Here is a 21,388-nt window from a genome sequence, read left to right as displayed (position 1 = left end):
TGTGAATAAAATATCCAGGCAGTTGTTGGAGCCTTTGCATCAAACAAGTAGTGCATTTGCACAGTGCGTGTAACCTCTTAACTCATTCATTCGTTCTTTGGAAGGAACTAATCTGCAGCAGTTGTTAAATATGTGATATTCACTCAGTGGCCAGTACATTAGATATGAATTCTACAAGGATCCAATACAATGTTTGTGTCAAATTTCTGAATTTATGTCGACAACAACGATCAGTTTTGATCCATACTGGCATGGGGGTATTTATTTAACTGCTGTATGTTTATTATTATTATTATGTACTTTGTAGTGGTATAGAACTGCTCTGTTTTGTTTTTGTAATATTTGAGTGACCTTATTCAGCCAGATTGGGCAAAAGAACATAACACTTTTACTCCGGCACACAAAAAAAAACAACAGTAATAACCACACATCAATGACGGCGTCAATCAAAACTGAAAATTTAAAGGCAGAATATGTTTATGGAAACTCATCACATTGTGCAAGCAAGCGTCCAAATAATGTAGATAGGTCCTGTAGTACGTTCTATTAACGCTATCTGGCGCCCTCTATAGGTCAATGACAGAAGTAATTAAAATGACTGTGTAACAAAATGGAACTTTTTAACGCAATTGAAGTCAGTCAAACGTGTCTGTAATGGATACTATGCTGCATGTCCAGGCTTTAGTCACAATGCAGCCCTTGTGTGTCCCGCAGACCAGATGCAGGGCACTGTAACACTGAGAAACATCAGTACCAGTACCTCAGGACTCTACCAGTGCACCTCCAGCAATGCCATTGGCAAGAGCACATGCCTGCTCAATCTTCAGGTTCTTGCACGTAGGTACTCCAAACACACGGCTCGACAGCTGCTGCGTGCTCATGTGACTCTGTTGACACATTGCTGCTATTTCTTGACTTTTCACTCAATGAGCTGTAAAACTGCAATGAATAATTGTTGGCTGGGGGGGTGGCATTGTGTCCTTCTCGACATTTCCAGTATCAGCAATGCTGACATCTGTTTAATTACTCCAAAACAATGTGAGTTTGGCCAATTTACATCTTTGGTGCTGTGCAAACAGTACATAGTAGATCGCTTAAAATTCCTCGGTTCCTATCCGTAAGGTACTAAATCTAGATTTCTGCCAAGTTTCATGCAATTGAGTGACTTTAAAAAACTTGAGATTGGTGAAACAGAGTCATGTGACATAAGTCTGACAAAACAAAACAAAATCGCCCAAGCGATAATAAATACTTGTAGATAAAAAGCGGAATGTAGCTTAATGTAATGAAGTAAAAGTTAGCGTTTCATCCTAACAGAAAAAATAGTCACGCAAAAGCAAAATGTATGCTGCATTAAAACTACTATTTTACATGTATGATTTCTCTAAAATCTTACTAGTAGCGTAATTGTAATGGTGTAAATGTTGCTCATTACTAACCACTTCCGATGACAAACAAGATGCTTTGTAAAAGACAGTATAGTTATTTCTCTGCATGTCCTTTTTTGACAGACATTTTTCCCCCTTATGATGTACAGTGTTAGGATCATTTTTTTCTTCCCCCCCCCCCCAATATTCTTTAGCTCAACCTCAAAGTGTGGGTCTGATAGCGGGGACCATTGCTACTGGAGTGCTGGCACTCATCATCTGCTGCCTGTTAGTGGTGGTCACCCTCTACTACTGGAAGAATAAGAACAAATACGATGAGGAGGAGATCCCCAATGAAATCAGGTTGATTACTTTTTCTATTATTATTATTGTGGTAACAATTTAGAATTCCACGTATTTTGGGGATTATTTACTGTATACATATTTCAAACTGTATGAACCTTCCCCAGAATCTTATTAATATTCCCCACACTCCTATTACCCTCTACTATACACTTTTTATATTCTTGAACACCTTTTAAACTCTTAAACATACAGTAATGCGCAGTAGTAGTGTTCACTACAGTATGTACATTTTATTCCTTTCAATGTGTTATAATGATTTTTATTTTTTTTTTTGTTTTTGTTTTAATTATTTAGACAAAAAAAGCGTTTATCTTACCACCCAAAAAATTGGGAATTATGCGCGACATGAATATGAAGAAAACATCTGCAATTCACTGAATCGTGATATAGCGAGGGAACACTGTGTAGAAATTTTTAAAGTAAATGTACCACCTCACTGAGCTCTCGTTCGCTCATTTCCACAGAGAAGACGACCTCCCGCCAAAGAGGTCCTCGTCAGTGAAAGCGTTTCATGCCGACGCCTCGTCATCGGAGAACGACACCCTGACCTCCACCAACACCTACAACAGTCGCTACTGGCACAACCCCAAACCCAACTACGACACCAACTCGTACACACGCTACAACGGAGACACACGGCAGACCTTCGCCACCGCGCTCCATGGCACACATGGACACAGACAGTCCCAGAACCCTGCACACAGCTCGGCAGTCGCAGCAGCGCCGGGCTCGGCCCCGCTGTCTCGCCACACTCAGCCCGCAACTACAACAATTTCCTGCTTTGCCAATGGCAGCCACACACTCCCGCCACCCAAGACCCTGGTGGTCACCACAAACTCCGCCCCATCCCCCCCCACCATGGTGCGCAGCAATGGCTCCGTGAGCCTAAAGCCGGTGGTGACGCCCACCCACGGGCAGCACACGCACTCCTACGCGGTGAGCCAGGCCACGCTGGAGCGGATGGGGGCGGTACCAGTCATGGTGCCCGCCCAGAGCAGAGCGGGCTCGCTGGTCTGAAAAGCTGTTTTGCGTAACGCTTTCAGAACAGGACTTGGTTAGTTTTTGTTTGTTTTTTAAAATTCAATGATGAAAACCAAACTGAAGATGGGCTGAAACAGCCTGCTGCCCTTTAGTTTACTATTACAACTGTGTCTTTCTCTATTCTGTGTGCTGTTCTTTTGTTGTTGTTGTTGTTGTTTTTTTATTCTAAAAACAAAGTAGGATTTTGCAGTGCAGAGTTCATATAATGCCAATTTATTTATTGAAATGATCCTACCTTTTTATTTGGAAGTAGAAGACTGGAATCAAATCATCCCATTATTGGAGTTATTTTCTTGTTTTATGGTTTTAAAATGATGGAACCGTTTGTTTGTTTGTTGATCTGCTTTCCCCAAAACGTTGCAGGCATTTCAATCTCAGTGTGTCGATACTGCAGGATTGGACTGGAGTGAACTCAATTTTCCGTCATAAATGCATGTGTTTTCTTTTTGCCACAGTTTGCTAAATGAATTCCATAGTGATGATCCCGATGATGGTAATGATGAGTATGCATTAAAAAAAGTGAATGTTCCATTGTCCGTTGGAAGCTACAGTACTTTAAGAAGAACGTACAAGTGTACAAGAATGATACAATGGTTGCAATGGCCTTAGAAGAGAAGAGAATGGCAGGCTTTATAGATGCAATATGCTGCATAATATACGTAATGAAATGCAAATGTTTAAATTGTGTTTATGCACTTTTTTTTTGCGCAATTTTGACAGCCTGCCATCTTAAGAACGGTCTTAGTGATAAATTGCTTTAGCCTGCATATTTTTTTTTCTTTCTTTCTTTCTTTTTGTCCTAATCTGGTCTGTCACCTCTGTGCTACTTTTAGGAAACAATGTGTTATTTAATAAATGCTTTACAAAAGAAAAATATATATATTTAAAGATGAGGTTCCCCCCCCCAGCATCTAACTTTTTACTGTACATATTGTAACTACAACTGTAGGCTAGAATCTAAGGAAACATTTCGATTGGACTCGTGTCTTAACATTTTGTGGCGTCGGAGGCACAGAAAGAAAATATTGTTGATTCATTGAAAGGATCTTTTTTTTTTATTTGTAGCTTTATTTTCCTCACAAATATTGCCATTTTTTTATTTCGCAAACCAGGTAAATACAGTCTGTTTATGCTGTATAAATCTATAATGTGTTTAATTTTAACCAAATTGAGCAACTCAGCTTTGTCATTTCTTGTGTGTTAACTTCATGCAATAATACTAAAACTTTATGCCACAATTATTTGAAAGAGTTCATCTTTTTATTTGTATTGCAGTTTCATGGATATTTTAAGATTTACAGTTGTCTTTGAGACAATACTTCATTGAATTGAGCCACTGTCATCATCTTGTGTCATCATGTACGAATTATTTACACTGGGTTGAAACTGGATCTGACTTAGAATTCTGTTTATATCTCATGTATGTACAGTATGTCCATGCAGTCATAAATGTGCATGTGCCATACTTCACAGAACGAAGAAAACGAGATGCGAACAGTTGGCTAATTTGATTCGAAGTTTATTGTTTATCAGCAAGTATGATAGATATTGTGTATACACAATGTGGACAAAAGTATGAAGACAGAGTTGACTTGTCGCACACATCACATCTCTAATAAACTCGCTTGTGCTTCTCAAACACATCCAAATAAAAAGTTCAAAAATGTCAAATGCACACATATTGATTATTTACCTGTCTGTGTTTTCCAATAAGTTTCATTAAGATTTTCTCAGCATCTCAGCCAATGTCGCCCACTGTGGTTGTTAACATTGAGACGTCCTCTAAGGTTTCTGTTATTAACTCAAGGGAGAATGGCCACTTTGAAGAACTAAATGGGGAATAAACTACTGACATTTTGTGTCTATGACCGAGCGTCTACGATGAGCTGTTATAGGAAATAATGACCAAACCAATTTGTAAATATGTAAAGAAATCAATTTGTTCTTACTATTGGTTTGAAATGTCAACTAGGAAACATAACACTGGAGCTTGTTGAGAATAAAATATTGTTGATACAATCTTCGGCCTTTGTGTGTTTATGATTGTAGAAAGTCAAGGTTTAACTGCAATTTTGACATGTAGGGGGCAGTCCGTTATCGCAATCGCCACCTTTCCTAATTCTTAAGTGCGACACTGGGCCAACGTCCCAGAAAGTGAGCTTCACAGATGTCTCCAAAAATGCCTGCATTCACTTAAAATGTTATTAAAAGTGAAGACAATTTGCCATTTTGAAGCGGGTCACGTAAAATGATGCGTTGTGGCACATCTTGTGATTGACACCTGTGACCTTTTACAACATTACCTTAAAAATACATGGCTTGAAGATCATTTGAACTTCCAGAAAATAAGGATTTATCTAGGCTTTGGCACCATCTTGTGGCATATTCTGGCTTCATACAAAGAGCACAATAAATTATAGAGTTTTAGTTCATAACTGAGAATACACACCCTCTTGCAATATGGGTGAAAATCCAAAATATAGAAAGACCATAAAATATATTTAAAATATTTCAGTTTTACCCCTCCCATACACTTTTAACATACAAATTTTATAAAACAGACTTAAATTTATAGAATACATACACCTTTTAAAGTATTCCTTAGCACCTGTTCTCACTCTCTAACTGTGGAAAAATGGGAGACTATCGTACAACATTACTTAGTGGAAACAAAAAAAAAAGGCGCTCTGGCTTGCACAACTCTCAAAAAAATCAAACAATTAAAAAAGAGGCAAAGTGCACGCTAAGAACAGGTGGGTTAAAAATAACAAAATGGGCTGTTTTTAGTATAGAACCAACCCCAACAGTCGTTAATATGACCCAGCAAGATAGGCTGGTCAAGTTTAACCCTATACTTTGCGCAAATGTTGGGTCAAATTAACTATGATTCTGGGGTTTCTCAACTACATGTTTTTGTTATATGCTGTCCAGCAAATGCTGGGTAAAATCAACGAATAATTGTGGGTTGGGGGAATTGGCTGGGGGGGTGGGTGGCATTGTGTCCTTGCGGCCCCCACCGGTTGGCCAGTTGTCGGGGTGCCTCGGTGGGGCCGGCGGACGGCCCTGGGTCCCTCGGTGTGGGACATGTCCCGTCCACCGGCCTGCTCTCGGGTGGACCCCTGGACCCGATCCCGCCCCTCGGTTGATTGGGTGGAGTCCTCAGCCTCCGTGGCGCGGCCACAGCAATTACAGGGCATTTCTGTCAGCTTTTGTGCATGTAAAATTAACTTGCATGTGTCCCCAGGCACACACCCCTGGGACTCTCTCACTGGGTGTGGAGCCACGCACTTATTGCGACAAATAACTCGTGAATATGCAAATCGCTTGTGTATCCCCTCACTTATACTCTCGTCCTGTAGACTTTTATAATTTACAAAGTTAATCCCACCAAATTGCAGTTGCACAGCCCGGTTCACGACCCTTGTCCTGCATGCTTCTTCTCCTGTCCTTGTCCTGTTATATCTTGTCCTGTCCTTCCTTCACAGGGTGTAGCACTACAGCCCCATGCAACACTCATATTTAATGTTTCATTGTTGTAGATAATGTAATGACTTTCTTTTCTCATTCTGTTTCCAATTAGTGCTTGTCTTCGTTTCTCTCTCCCCTCTAAAAACTTTGTACTGTTCGACTCTGATTCTCAATAAACTTCAAATATAATACAAAGAAACCACAGCAGAAGCTTAAAAACTCCACTGTGACACAGTAAAACTGTCCCGGCATAAAGGGGATACAGATCTTCCATTTTGCTTGGCCTAACATCCGAACACAAAGGGAAAAAAATTAAATAAATAAATAAAAAACATAAAAACATCAATCTTCAATAAAGACATCACAGCATACTTTATACAAGCTCTTTGTTAGTAATGGCTTGCCATACTTGGGGTTTACTGATGAGTCCACTTAACTTATTAGGATGGCCAATCAGCGTACACCATAAACATCTCTACACTCACGATTGGCTGTTCTCAGGGAAGAATCCTTCCACCTCCACCGCGATGACATTCGTAATACAGATAATAAAGACGTCATTGCCGTTCAAGGTAAGCTTCCTTTTATTAATTTCTTCACTTTACATATTTTTTATTGGGTCCATCCAATTAATTTTTTGCGTCGAATGAATTTGTTTCTGTCCACACACGTTGCTTCCGAGTCATTAGTACAGCAATAGTTGTCTGTTAAAATTCAAATGGAATTATGATATAATAGTATTCTGCCTATTACGTCGTTGTTATTGGGTCAAATTAATTGTTTGTGTTGACACACGTCACTTACCCGTCAGAAAATTGTGAGTGACCTGGTCAAATTCCCCCTATGAAATAGTTAGACTCCTGAAATTCAAAGTGCTTGCGACTTTAATTGTTGATAGAAATTGTAATATAATTTTATTTTCAGCAGCACGATGGATTTCCATCCTCACTTCCGGTACCTCCCTTTGTTGAAAGAGTTGACTTTGGAGTCTTCCAAGGAGGCCTCCAAGATAGCCCGAGCCTTTAGGTACACTGTAAGCTGTACAACCCCAATTCCAATGAAGTTGGGATGTTGTGTTAAACATACAAACAACATACAAACAGACATAAAAACAGAATACAATGATTTGCAAATCATGTTCGACCTATATTTAAATGAATACACTAAAAAGAAAAGATATTTAATGTTAAAACTGATAAATTTGAATGTTTTTAGCCAACAATCATTAACTTAGCATTTTATGGCTGCAACACATTCCAAAAAAGCTGGGACAGGGTCATGTTTACCACTGTGTTACATCACCTTTTCTTTTAACAACATTCAATAAAAGTTTGGGAACCGAGGACACTAATTGTTGAAGCTTTGTCGGTAGAATTCTTTCCCATTCTTACTTGATGTACAGCTTCAGCTGTTCAACAGTCCGGGGTCTCCATTGTCGTATTTTACGCTTCATAATGCGCCACACATTTTCAATGGGAGACAGGTCTGGACTGCAGGCAGGCCAGTCTAGTACCCGCACTCTTTTACGACAAAGCCACGCTGTTGTAACACGTGCAGAATGTGGTTTGGCATTGTCTTGCTGAAATAAGCAGGGGCTTCCATGAAAAAGACGTTGCTTGGATGGCAGCATATGTTTCTCCAAAACCTGTATGTACCTTTCAGCATTAATGGTGCCTTCACAGATGTGTAAGTTACCCATGCCATTGGCACTAACACAGCCCCATACCATCACAGATGCTGGCTTTTGAATTTTGCGTCCATCACAGTTCGGATGGTTATTTTCCTCTTGGCCCGGAGGACACGAGGACCACAATTTCCAAAAATAATTTGAAATGTGGACTCGTCGGACTATAAAACACTTTTCCATTTTGCATCAGTCTATCTTAGATGAGCTCGGGCCCAGAGAAGCCGGCGGCGTTTCTGTGTGTTGTTGATAAATGGCTTTTGCTTTGCATAGTAGAGTTTCAAGTTGCACTTACGGATGTCGCGCCGAACTGTATTTACTGATATTGGTTTTCTGAAGTGTTCCTGAGCCCATGTGGTGATATCCTTTACACGTTGATGTCGGTTTTTGATGCAGTGCCGCCTGAGGTATCGAAGCTCACGGGCATTCAATGTTGGTCTTCGACCTTGCCGCTTACATGCAGTGATATCTCCAGATTCTCTGAACCTTTTGATGATATTATGGACCGTAGATGATGAAATCCCTAAATTCCTTGCAATTGTACATTGAGGAACATTGTCCTTAAACTGTTCGACTATTTTCTCACGCACTTGTTCACAAAGAGGTGAACCTCGCCCCATCTTTGCTTGTGAATGGCAATGATCAGCAATTCAGGCAAGCTCCTTTTATACCCAATAATGGCACCCACCTGTTCCCAATTAGCCTGTTCACCTGTGGGATGTTCCAAACAGGTGTTTGATGAGCATTCCTCAACTTTCTCAGTCTTTTTTGCCACCTGTCCCAGCTTTTTTGGAACGTGTTGCAGCCATAAAATTCTAAGTTAATGATTATTTGCTAAAAACAATCAAGTTTATCAGTTTTAACATTAAATATCTTGTCTTTTTAGTGTATTCTATTAAATGTAGGTTGAATATGATTTGCAAATCATTGTATTCTGTTTTTATTTATGTTTAACACAACGCCCCAACTTCATTGGAATTGGGGTTGTACATTGATATCATGTTTGACATTATTTCATTATAATGACAAATTTAATTGCACTGCGATCTAAATCAAAGTCATCGTCGTAGCTCTGCGGCTACGATCACGGCCACGACCTGCAAAGTGGCGGAGCAGGTGACGGCGGACGCCAAGGCTCGTGTGGTCCAGGGCGGAGGAGACCCCGGGTGCTGGCAGCTGGTGCTCAGTGAGTGTGAGCTCCAGTTTGGTCAGTACCAGGGCCAAACCTTCAAGTGGCTACTGAGTAACGACGTGGGCTATGCCTGCTGCATCCTGGTCTCTCAGCGGGACGGCGGAGCCACGTCGCAGTCGCCCCGGGCTCGGAACAAAGACGCCCTGGCATCCTACGCGCAGCTGTTTCCGGACATGTCCCTGGCCCTGCGGAACCGTAGGATGCTCATGGGCGCACCGGTGGTCAGGGAGATGGATGACAGGCTGCTGGAGTTCGGGGAGTACCGCCAGGAGACCTATCGCTTCCTTTACGAATCCCCCGGCAAAGAGCATCAATCGTAATTTGTCTCATTGGTTGTGAAAAATGTAATTCATGAAATGAGGTTCAATGAAATGATCCTATCCTAGATTCTTGGCATGGATGAGGAAGACCAAGGTGTTCCAGGGCTCGCGGATCTACTCCTTCCAACAGTACATCCTGGGACGAGACAGACAGCCCAAGTACACCGCAGGTAAACGTGGTCATCATAGAAACGATTATCATTATTAAAAATTATTGCTGACACTGACAGGCGTTTCTTTACAGGAAAGGGTGACACGTCTGACCAGCAGCTAATCGCAGCAGCCACGGAAGTAGAGTCGCAGCGTGAGTGAATTTAATCTCTCCTGCGTAGTCTGAGTGACAATGAAATTAGACTGACAGCAATGTCTTGACAGTGTCTGAGGAACCGTCAGCATCCGCCTCTACTTCCGCAGTGTCTGCCTCTGCCATGGTTGCACTCACCAGAGAGCAGACAGCTGCCGGCAGAGATTCGACCCCCGACGCAAAGGTAGGAATCCATTGCGGGCAGGCACACGGGCACCTGTATGAGCGCCCCGCACTGACCAGGGTCGTGCTCGTCCGTCTATCGCAGGTGCTGCCGAAGGGATGGCTCCAAACTTTGCCGGAGACCGAGCACGATTGGCTGGCCAAAGCGCTGTACGTCAGAGGCTCCCGTGGGAAAATGGTCCTGACGTCCGAGCTCCAGCTGTGGTGGAACCCCCCTGAAAGGCCGCTTTATTACACCCAGCCCCCCACCTCCTCCAGGGCCTTCTTCCACCACCGCTTCTTCCTCTGGGTGCCGTACAAGATGTGGGGGTTGAAGCTGGCCTGCCCCCACTGCCGGCACCGGCTGACCGGAGGCGGGCTGTACCAGACCGTGCGGCGGGTGCTGGACCTTCAAGATTGGTACTTCATGGGAACAGAGTACCTGGAGTGCAACGGCTGCCGGCGGAAGTACTCGGCCTGGGAAGAAGCCATCATCCAGCAAATGAGCATGTCCCACCAGCTGAAGTTCCCGGCCGTTCTCACGTACAAGTAAGGAACCGACCGGTTGTCGACTGCGCCTCACGACCCGACCGACCGGTGCGTCGCTTACGTCTCCACATCACTTCGCTTCCTTCGAGGTTGGCCTGTGACAGGAAGGTGGCACACTTGATGAAGGACTGCACTTTGGGCAACTCCGTCGGCCGCCTGCGACGGAAACTGGAGGAGGTGCACACCGAGGAGTGGATGAGGCGCGGCTTGGAGTACTTGTCCGTGCTGAAGCAGCTGGGTGTTTCCACCGGCAAGGTACCACCCATGCGCCCGGTGCCCAGCGCAACCTGGTTTCTGGCTGCCTACGTGAGGGAGGTGCTTCCACGCATTCCAGACTACAAAGCCCGCATCACATCGGTCTTTGGGAGCGTGCTGAAGATGAACTCCACCAAGAAGGTACGTAGTCGTCCGAGGGTGCGGGTTTCTATTGCCGCCACACCACAACGTTACTGCTGACACTCACCCCGTACCTTTGCGCTTACAGATGGCCAAGAAGCTTGCGGGAGAGGCCACCGGAACCGCCGCCTGGGTCACCAACGTGGGCAACGAGTACGGGCAGGTGCTCATGTCTGTGCTCACTGTCGCCAAGGGCGAAGGGCTGTCGAGCATGGCAAGCGGACTGATGCGGCGGTACAGGGAGGCGGGACAAGCCCCACCGCAGCTTCTGTACGTGGACCACGACTGCTGCTCCACCACCAGGAAGAGCAAGGTAGGTGAGATTGATTCTTCGGCATGCTTGCTCTTTTGCGTCCCACTCTAACGCTCTCTCTTCTCTCACGTGCGTTAGGTCGCAACCATGTTCGGCAAGTGGGAGCGGCTGGTGGTGCGGCTGGATGTGTGGCACCTCATGCAGCGCTTCGCGAGGGGGGTGACCACAGACACCCACATCCTCTACGGTACATTCATGGCCAGGCTGGCCCTGGCCATCTTTGAGTGGGACGCCGAGGACAGGAACCTGCTGAGACGGGCCAAGCAGGCCGAGAAGGAAGAGGGGGGCGCCCTCCCGGTCACTCTTTCTGCCAAGGAGCTGTTGCGACACTGCCGTCGTCGCACCAGAGGGGCCGAGGAGACGGAGCGGCTCATCCAGGAGCTGCTGGACCACTTCTGGGAGGCCAAGGATACCATGGGCAAGCCTCTCCTTGACCAGGCCAGGACTCGGCACATCTGGGACACACAGCGCCAGCACATGGCCTGCATCCAGGACCCGCCCGGCATCGCCATGTACACCAAGACGGAGGAAGTGATGAGAGGTGGCATCAAGCTTCCGATCTTCAGGTGCGCACGAGGCTCCACTTCCCTGGAGTCCTTCCACCTCCACCAGTGCCGCTTCATTCCTGGTGAGGAGCGCAACCGTTATGTGCCGGGGATTGTTGGCGGGCAAGCGTAACTCTCCCTCTGTCCACTTTGGCAGGCACGGTGGCCAACGCGCTTCACTTCCAGGTCTACCTGTTGGAGGGCTTGACCCGGTGGAACGAGGACCGAGCCAGGGCAGCCGAGGTGGTGGGCCCATCGACAACCTCGATGCGCTGCTACGATTCCCGCCTGCTCGACGCCTTCCAAAAGCTGACCATGAAGATGATGAATCGCACGCTAGTGGAAAACTACACCCCACCGAGGGAATACACCGGTAAGTCGTTGGGGCATGCCAGGCCAATCCCCTCCGTCTCCTTCCCACCGACATGACACGTTCTGACTTGAAATTGCTCGCGTTCAGGGGAGCTCATCGGCTTGGACTACCTGTATGCCCAGACCGGCGCCGCGCTCCATTCAGACCCCAGTCGTGACGGGGAGGGGGAGGGGAACCCGACCGCTTGGCTGGACAAGGTGGCAGAGGAGGACAAGGTGGCAGAGGAGGACAACGGGGCGGTCGATGTGGAAGAGGACGAAGGAGACCCGGAGTTCATGGCCTTGTCCATGTACATGTTGGATTGCCAGGACAGGGACAGGGAGGCTGCGCCCCCACCACATCCAGACGCTCATGCAGAAGAGGTAGGTCTCTCCGTGCATTTGTCTTTTTTTTGACAGTTTGACCAAAAGCCGTCCGTTTGACGCAGAACGTCCTCGGCCCGGACGGTCACGGGGGCTACCGGCACGTCTGCCACCTGGTGTCGGCGCTGGTGGAGCTGCGTCTACGCTCCTTTGTCACGCCGTCGCAGGTGGCCAACATCAGGGATCTGTGGCTGAAGCTGGACTCCAGGGACAAGGCCCCCGTTGCCCTTCCCCTGCGGCACAAGGACAGGTTGTCCAAGGGCCGCTTCAAGACCTTGGCTAGAAATCGCCACTCGACGGGCCTGGACAGTGCCAAACGGTACATGCGGTTTGTCTTCGAAGGTATGTGGGAGTTTTCCAGGCTGGCAATTCACGTGGCGGCGTTTTCTGTGGGTAGTCTCTCCATCAGACAGGCCACGGATGTGGCGCACCCCCCGAGCGTGAGTAGGTTGATGGAGGCCATTTTCATCGAACTGTGCTACATCCACGCTTGGGGGCGCAGCCTGGCCGAGATCCGGATGAGCCGATGGGGGCTGGTGTTGCGCGACTACGGGCGCATCAAACAAATCTGCAGGTCTGTGCAGCTGCTGGCCGCCGCTCCCATCCAGCTGGTGGAAGTCAACCAACGGACCCTTACGCAGTGGTAAGACTTGCTCACTAGTGCGCATCACCCCCACAACAACGGCCGCGTATATTTTAGCCATTTTTGAAAGTGACTTTTTATTTATTTTTTTTTTTTTTTTTATAGGTACAACCGGAGAAGCAAGGAGGAACTGGCCAGGAGCCTGTGCGTGTCGCTTCCGGTGCCCACTGCAGACCAGGTTGCAGCAGAGGCACTCCCGCCATCCAAGCCTTTACTGGAGAAGCCTGTGCAGCCCAGTAAAGGCCTGGAATACAACCACCCGTACGACACCTCTGGTCTGGCAGTCACTCACAAAGGGCTTGTCCTGCCAGAGCTTTTTGCAGCACGTCCGTCCGCTTCGTCCTCCTCCTCCGCCAGTGTTGCTGTGTCTGCTTCGTCCTCCTCCGCCACTGATGCTGCTGCTCGCATACGGTTACGGGAGGAGCAGATACAGCCGCATATGGGCTTCAGCACTCCAAATGTCAGCAGCAGCACTCCAAGTGTCAGCACCCGCACTGGCAGCAGTGGTCCCAAGAGGAGAAATGCGACTCAACACATGTGCAAGCTCTGTGGAAACCCAAAGTCCAAAGCCTTTGGCCACAGTCGCTACAGGAACGAGCACTTTTGCTCTCAGTCAGCAGGGCGTTCGGTGGAAAACTGGCTCGCTGAGAAGAAGATGGAGGAGGCACAATCAAAGGTAATGTTGGGGTAACATCTGTGTGTAGGTGTCTTTCAGTTGTCTTACCATGCATCCTCTCATTTTGCTCTTTCCTCTCACATGCAGACCCAGCATCGATCTCCACGCCATCTGCTGCCTCGACTTGCCAAGAGTCCCCCCCGCGCCCCCAAAACACAATAGCATCCAGCGTGGTGCTGTCGTCGACGTCGTCGTCTCATCTTTGACTTGCAACTTCTGACCACTTACTTGCTTCCATTGTTGTCTCCCGGGAAACAATCAGGACTCTCTTGGGATCTTATCCTGTGGGATCTGCCTGCTCTTTGCCACCTTCTGAGGAGGAAGGAAGCTGCCACTCCACTCCAAAGGCCCCAAGACCCCCCCCCCCACACACACACACACAGACACACACACACTCCTACACTTTCATCAAATATTGAAGGAAGGGAAGCCATACTATATATATATTCCCCCCACCCCACCCCCACCTAATGTTGCCCGGTGACTATTGATGACCCAGAGATCCAAAGAGCCCTCTCCCTTTTCCTCTCTCTCTCTCTCTCTCTCTTTCTATATCTCCTTGTCTGCTGCTGCTGAGCATTATTATTCTCTTAACCCTCATGCATCATCATCACAATACATACGCAGCAGTCATGTAAGCCAAATCATTGTTCAGGCTTGAAAGTGTTAAAATTAAGTTTATATGAGTATTCTTTTACTTCCAACCCCTCACAATGTTCAGTGGCATGCGCCCCCCGAGGGAAGCCATACTCGGTGTTCGCTGATTGGTCCACCTAACTTATTAGGGCGGCCAATCAGCGTACACCATAAACTCTCTACACTCCCGATTGGCTGTCCTCAGTGCGGGTTCCTCCCACCCTCCGCCGCCGTTCGTAATATAGACGCCATTGCCGTTCAAGGTAAGCTTCCTTTGATTCATTTCTTCACTTTACATAGTTTTTATTGGGTCCGTCCAATGACTTATTTGCGTCGTCGAATGAATTTGTTTGTGTCCACACACGTTGCTTCCGAGTCATTAGTGGAACAGTTCAACAGGTGTCTGTGAAAATTCGAACTGAATGTTGATATAATAGTATTCAGCCTATTACATCGTTTTTATTGGGTTAAAATGACTTTTTTGCAGCAAATTAATTTGTTTGTGTGCACACACGTTGTTCCCGTTTCATGAGTACAGCAACAGTTCAACAGGTGTCTGTGAAGAATTCGAACTGAATGATGATATAATAGTATTCAGCCTATTACGACGTTGTTACTGGGTCATGCGCATTAATTGTTTGTGTTGACACACGTGGCTTTCCAGTCAGTCAGAAAGTTGTTAATGGTAGATAGAAATTATAATATGATTTTATTTTCAGCACGATGGATTTCCATCCTCAATTCCGCTACCTGGCTTTCTCGAAACAGCTGACTCTGGAGTCTTCCAAGGAAGCCTCCAAGATAGCCCGAGCCTCTAGGTACACTGTAGGATGAGCGTGATGATGATGATGATGACGATGCCACCCCCAATAAATGTACATTGCTATCACGTGTGACATTATTTGATTATAATGACAAATTGTTCATGGTCGTAGGTCTGCAGCCACGGTCACGACCTGCAAAATGGCGGATCAGGTGACAGCGGACGCCAAGGCTCGTGTGGTCCAGGGTGGAGGAGACCCCAGGTGCTGGCAGCTGGTGCTCAGCGAGTGTGAGCTCCAGTTTGGTCAGTACCGGGGCCGGACCTTCAAGTGGCTGCTGAGCAATGACGTGGGCTACGCCTGCTCCATCCTGGCCTCTCACCAGAAGGAGCGGGACGGCGGAGACACGTCACAGTCGCCCCTGGCTCGGAACAAAGACGGCCTGGCATCCTACGCGCAGCTGTTCCCGAACATGTCCCTGGCCGTCCGCAACCGCATCAGCACATCATAGAGCACATCCTTGAGGTCAGGTATCACCCCAGACCACTCAGACAACTCGGTGACAAAATACATGGGTGTGTATATGGGTGTATATGGAAGCTAGTTCAACAATATGTTAGTCATTATTGTGTATTTTTACAAGCAGAAATTCACAAAAAAAAACTCTCTGTGAAAACACAGGAGTGCACACACGGCAATCTGATAGGCTGCCGGGAGGATCATGCAAATACATTTGAGCGCAGACGAGTACTGTTCGGTGCAGACAAAGAGGAAGGGCCTCTTCGCTGCACCACCCCCTCGTGGGAATGCGGCCAAGGTGGGGGAGGAAAGGCTCACGCGTGCTCGCACAAGGCCTGCAGTGACACAGCAAAGCAAAACAAAGTCGAGCGTCCTGCAGAGGGAAGTAGTAATTGGTGTCAAGGAAGTATGTCGAAGTGATTCATCGCGACGGACTCAGAACTTTTGTACGTCGGGGAGGAGTTTAGCTTGGGTTGTTTGCAAAAGTTACGAAGAGTTATCGTGTGTTGGAGGACGTTTTGTTGGTGGATTTATTCAAAATCAAATCATAAGAAAGCTATTTCTTTTTCAGGCTATCGTCAGGGGAGTTTGAAATGATATAGTACTGTTTTAGGATTGTATTTTGTGGAATAGTTATGGTTCAACCTGTTACTACAGGCAAAGAGAAACATTTGAAGTTGGGGTGGCATTATTATTTTTTTCTCTCGTCTCTGTCCTTACATTACTGTATAATAATAATAATAATAACGATAACACATGTCTGGCGCCATGTGCTGGCGCTGTGTGTCCCAGATGTGCCGAGTCCTGGGCTGGTCAAGGAGAGGCTTGCCCATGGTATCCTTGGCCTCCCAGAAGTGGTCCAGCAGCTCCTGGATGAGCCGCTTTTTATTGGCTATCCATCCGTGTCTCTCACAGAAATGCATTAATGTAGTTTTTCTTCTGCTAACCACTTTTCCAGCATGCCAAAAAACACGCAAATCTGCTATTCTCTTGAACGTGACCTCAAGAGGTCAAGGCCAAGCTGCGGTTACCATTGTGCTTCATCATCAGCAGAGGGCGTTGCAGCCCTGAAGAATTGATGAAGTGGAGCGACCTATGCTTTCAGAGTGTCTCTCTGAAAAAGGAGCTGAGCAATGTTGTCTTTCTGGGGTGACAGTGATGTGGCACCTCACAATTTTGTTTATGTGGATGCATTCGTTTTGAAGTAGGTTCAGTTGATTACAATTCTAATCTTGTCTACTACATGGTAGCAGATATCCACACAAATAAAAAGCACCCAACTTGGATGGCTGCGGCTCAGTAAGTAGAGTGTGTTATCCAGTGAGTGAAGGGAACCTGGTTCGAATCGCGGCTCCGACAGTCTGCATGTCGAAGTATCCTTGGGCAAAACACTGAACCCTAAATTGTGGTGCTGGCAGCGCCTTGCATGGCAGCAGCCGCCCTTTGGTGGATGAATTGTGCGAGTAGGTGAATGTGAGGCTTTGTAAAGCGCTTCGGACACTTTGAAGGTGTAGAAAAAGCGCTATATAAGCGCAGTCCATTTACCATTTTTACTATTTACATGTGAAGCAGGGTACCGGGGGTATTTCAGTGAAAACTCTGAGGAAGTTGAGCCTGAGATGAGGGTAAGCATGTTCCTCTTCCCCAGCTGTTTGGAACGGAATCATCAGGCATTCCTTCATCTCAGGGTCAACTCCGCTTCGCACTTGGGCCTCAAGTTCCCTCAACAGCTCCGCAAGCCCACATCAGCAATTTCTCCAGGCTGCAAACCCCTCTGCTGGTGATGAAGCACAATGGTAACCGCACCTTGGTCTTTGTTGTAAGAAACGGTTACAGATGAAAGAGGAGGTCTGGAGCCTTCGTCCTCCAGTCGATCATAGATGTTGTGACTGCTAACTAATACTAGTGCTACTATTGTAAAGAAGAAAAACATTTAACAGCGTATCTATAGCTGTGGTTTTTAAAAACACAATGGAAATAAAGAGAAACGAGTAAATAGGTGGTAATACCACATTTCTCCAACAGATGGCAGCAGATCTAGATGGCCTCACACTGTATTTTTTAATATAGTTTTCTAATATTTTTTGGTCAAAAATCATGATAAATAGAGAAACAAAGGCAGATTCGTTTTCTATATTTTGATTTAAAAAAGGATGAAATATGCAGAAGAAAATATTTTTTTTTTAATGAGGAACGCTTCACGAATTTGAGTCATCTTTGGGCCATACTCGGGGTTCGCTGATGGGTCCACGTAACTTATTAGGATGGCCAATCAGCGTACCCACCTAACTTATTAGTATGGCCAATCAGCGTACACCATAAACTCTCTACACTCACGATTGGCTGTCCTCAGTGAGGGTGCCTCCCACCCTCCGCCGCCGTTCGTAATACAGACGCCATTGTCGATGGCTGGCGACCAGTTCAGGGTGTGCCCGGAGATAGCTGGGATAGACTCCAGCAGCATAAATAAATCAATGAATAAATTAGAAATATTTTAAAATAGCGAGTTACTTTTCAATCACCTTGTATATAAATAGATTGATCCTCGCCGAGACACGGGATCGAACCCGTGTTTCCCGCGTGCCTAGGGAGGGACGGCCAGCCGACCGACCACCACCTTTCTTATTTATAAAGATTAGATCTTATTGACATAGATAGATACATACATTTACATTGGTACCGATAAGCTTTCACTTGTCGCGCCTCTTATATTATATAGATTGATTTATATTGATCGCTCCCCGTCGAGACCGGGGATCGTACCCAATCGTTTATTGCTCAGTCATGGAACGCAGAGTGCCGAATTTTGCTTTTTAAGAGGCCACTGTCACAAAAACAAGACAAACAACAACCATAAAAAAATATCAATCATCAATAAAGACACAGCATACATTCATACATGTTCTTTGTTGTATGAAACGGTTACAGATGAAAGAGCCTCCCTCCGTCAGTCGATCATAGATGTTGTGACTGCTAATACTACTGCTACTATTAAAAACAAGAACAATATTCAACAACGTATCTATAGCTGTGGTTTTTAAAAACACAATCAAAATACAGAGAAACCAGTAAATAGGTGGTAATACCAAATTCCTCCAGCAGATGGCAGCAGATATAGATGGCCTCCCACTATATTTTTTAATATAGTTTTCTAATATTTTTAGGTCAAAAACAATGATAAAATGAGAAAGCAAGGTTATATAAATGCTCGGAATAAATCGGAAATTAAAAAAACAGTTTCGTTTTACTGGTATATTTTGATTTTTAAAAAAGGATGCAATATGCATAAAAAAATATATTTTTTTAAATAAGAAACGCTTTTTTAAAATGAGGAACGCTTCACGAATTTGCGTGTCATCCTTGCGCAGGGGCCATGCTAATCTTCTCTGTATCGTTCCAATTTTAGTATATGCGAAGCCGAAGCAACGCAAATGGTATACCTGCTGGGCAGGTATATAAAGAGCACATCATAGAGCACATCCTTGAGGTCAGGTATCACCCCAGACCACTCGGACAACTCGGTGACAAAATACATGGGTGTGTATATGGGTGTATATGGAAGCTAGTTCAACAATATGTTAGTCATTATTGTGTATTTTTACAAGCAGAAATTCACAAAAAAAACTCTCTGTGAAAACACAGGAGTGCACACGGCAATCTGATAGGCTGCCGGGAGGATCATGCAAATACATTTGAGCGCAGACGAGTACTGTTCGGTGCAGACAAAGAGGAAGGGCCTCTTCGCTGCACCACCCCCTCGTGGGAATGCGGCCAAGGTGGGGGAGGAAAGGCTCACGCGTGCTCGCACAAGGCCTGCAGTGACACAGCAAAGCAAAACAAAGTCGAGCGTCCTGCAGAGGGAAGTAGTAATTGGTGTCAAGGAAGTATGTCGAAGTGATTCATCGCGACGGACTCAGAACTTTTGTACGTCGGGGAGGAGTTTAGCTTGGGTTGTTTGCAAAAGTTACGAAGAGTTATCGTGTATTGGAGGACGTTTTGTTGGTGGATTTATTCAAAATCAAATCATAAGAAAGCTATTTCTTTTTCAGGCTATCGTCAGGGGAGTTTGAAATGATATAGTACTGTTTTAGGATTGTATTTTGTGGAATAGTTATGGTTCAACCTGTTACTACAGGCAAAGAGAAACATTTGAAGTTGGGGTGGCATTATTATTTTTTTCTCTCGTCTCTGTCCTTACATTACTGTATAATAATAATAATAATAACGATAACACATATGCTTTTTATTGGCTATCCATCCGTGTCTCTCACAGAAATGCATTAATGTAGTTTTTCTTCTGCTAACCACTTTTCCAGCATGCCAAAAAACACGCAAATCTGCTATTCTCTTGAACGTGACCTCAAGAGGTCAAGGCCAAGCTGCGGTTACCATTGTGCTTCATCACCAGCAGAGGGCGTTGCAGCCCTGAAGAATTGATGAAGTGGAGCGACCTACGCTTTCAGAGTGTCTCTCTGAAAAAGGAGCTGAGCAATGTTGTCTTTCTGGGGTGACAGTGATGTGGCACCTCACAATTTTGTTTATGTGGATGCATTCGTTTTGAAGTAGGTTCAGTTGATTACAATTCTAATCTTGTCTACTACATGGTAGCAGATATCCACACAAATAAAAAGCACCCAACTTGGATGGCTGCGGCTCAGTAAGTAGAGTGTGTTATCCAGTGAGTGAAGGGAACCTGGTTCGAATCGCGGCTCCGACAGTCTGCATGTCGAAGTATCCTTGGGCAAAACACTGAACCCTAAATTGTGGTGCTGGCAGCGCCTTGCATGGCAGCAGCCGCCCTTTGGTGGATGAATTGTGCGAGTAGGTAAATGTGAGGCTTTGTAAAGCGCTTCGGACACTTTGAAGGTGTAGAAAAAGCGCTATATAAGCGCAGTCCATTTACCATTTTTACTATTTACATGTGAAGCAGGGTACCGGGGGTATTTCAGTGAAAACTCTGAGGAAGTTGAGCCTGAGATGAGGGTAAGCATGTTCCTCTTCCCCAGCTGTTTGGAACGGAATCATCAGGCATTCCTTCATCTCAGGGTCAACTCCGCTTCGCAGTTGGGCCTCAAATTCCCTCAACAGCTCCGCAAGCCCACATCAGCAATTTCTCCAGGCTGCAAACCCCTCTGCTGGTGATGAAGCACAATGGTAACCGCACTTTGGTCTTTGTTGTAAGAAACGGTTACAGATGAAAGAGGAGGTCTGGAGCCTCCGTCCGCCAGTCGATCATAGATGTTGTGACTGCTAACTAATACTAGTGCTACTATTGTAAAGAAGAAAAATATTTAACAGCGTATCTATAGCTGTGGTTTTTAAAAACACAATGGAAATAAAGAGAAACGAGTAAATAGGTGGTAATACCACATTTCTCCAACAGATAGCACCAGATCTAGATGGCCTCACACTCTATTTTTTAATATAGTTTTCTAATATTTTTTGGTCAAAAATCATGATAAATAGAGAAACAAAGCCAGATTCGTTTTACTTCTATATTTTGATTTAAAAAAGGATGAAATATGCAGAAGAAAATATTTTTTTTAAATGAGGAACGCTTCACGAATTTGTGAGCCATCTTTGGGCCATACTCGGGGTTCGCTGATGGGTCCACGTAACTTATTAGGATGGCCAATCAGCGTACCCACCTAACTTATTAGGATGGCCAATCAGCGTACACCATAAACACTCTACACTCACGATTGGCTGTC

At 45.6% G+C, this 21,388-nt stretch overlaps 2 protein-coding genes and 1 non-coding gene across 10 annotated transcripts in view; 2 read left to right on the top strand and 1 right to left on the bottom strand.

The window, feature by feature from the left end:
- The window catches only part of igsf11 (immunoglobulin superfamily member 11), a 101,679-nt gene extending 96,886 nt beyond the window's left edge, over window positions 1-4,793 (top strand). For all 5 annotated transcript variants that reach the window (XM_061782330.1, XM_061782327.1, XM_061782331.1 and 2 more), the window contains 3 exons: window positions 715-837; window positions 1,583-1,730; window positions 2,198-4,793. In XM_061782330.1, coding sequence (XP_061638314.1) covers window positions 715-837; window positions 1,583-1,730; window positions 2,198-2,750 — 824 coding nt within the window. In that variant the 3' untranslated portion in view covers window positions 2,751-4,793. The remainder of the gene's footprint in view (window positions 1-714; window positions 838-1,582; window positions 1,731-2,197) is intronic.
- A 1,836-nt stretch (window positions 4,794-6,629) lies between these two features.
- LOC133482256 (uncharacterized) lies at window positions 6,630-13,979 on the top strand. 4 transcript variants are annotated; one of them, XM_061782210.1, is made up of 15 exons: window positions 6,630-6,814; window positions 7,167-7,268; window positions 8,997-9,434; window positions 9,505-9,608; window positions 9,683-9,742; window positions 9,814-9,926; window positions 10,011-10,453; window positions 10,543-10,849; window positions 10,938-11,162; window positions 11,241-11,790; window positions 11,865-12,080; window positions 12,168-12,442; window positions 12,508-13,085; window positions 13,191-13,761; window positions 13,849-13,979. In XM_061782210.1, exons 2-15 carry the CDS (start codon window positions 7,174-7,176, stop codon window positions 13,921-13,923), a joined length of 4,050 nt encoding a protein of 1,349 aa, XP_061638194.1. In that variant the 5' UTR covers window positions 6,630-6,814; window positions 7,167-7,173; the 3' UTR covers window positions 13,924-13,979. The 4 variants fall into 4 exon arrangements, with proteins under 4 accessions (XP_061638194.1, XP_061638193.1, XP_061638192.1 ...); XM_061782209.1 differs by having other exon boundaries at window positions 9,814-10,453; window positions 12,508-12,761; window positions 12,840-13,085; XM_061782208.1 differs by having other exon boundaries at window positions 7,170-7,268; window positions 9,814-10,453.
- Window positions 13,980-19,000: 5,021 nt separating this feature from the next.
- On the bottom strand, window positions 19,001-19,106 carry LOC133482824 (U6 spliceosomal RNA). The gene has a single exon (XR_009789976.1). It is a non-coding gene; the product is annotated as a U6 spliceosomal RNA (small nuclear RNA).
- Window positions 19,107-21,388: the final 2,282 nt, after the last annotated feature.

The sequence above is a fragment of the Phyllopteryx taeniolatus genome, chromosome 8 (genome assembly GCF_024500385.1).
Source record: "Phyllopteryx taeniolatus isolate TA_2022b chromosome 8, UOR_Ptae_1.2, whole genome shotgun sequence".
Taxonomy (NCBI): Eukaryota; Metazoa; Chordata; class Actinopteri; order Syngnathiformes; family Syngnathidae; genus Phyllopteryx; species Phyllopteryx taeniolatus.
Note: the sequence above shows the minus strand (reverse complement) of the source record. Positions and strands in the feature narration are given on the sequence as shown.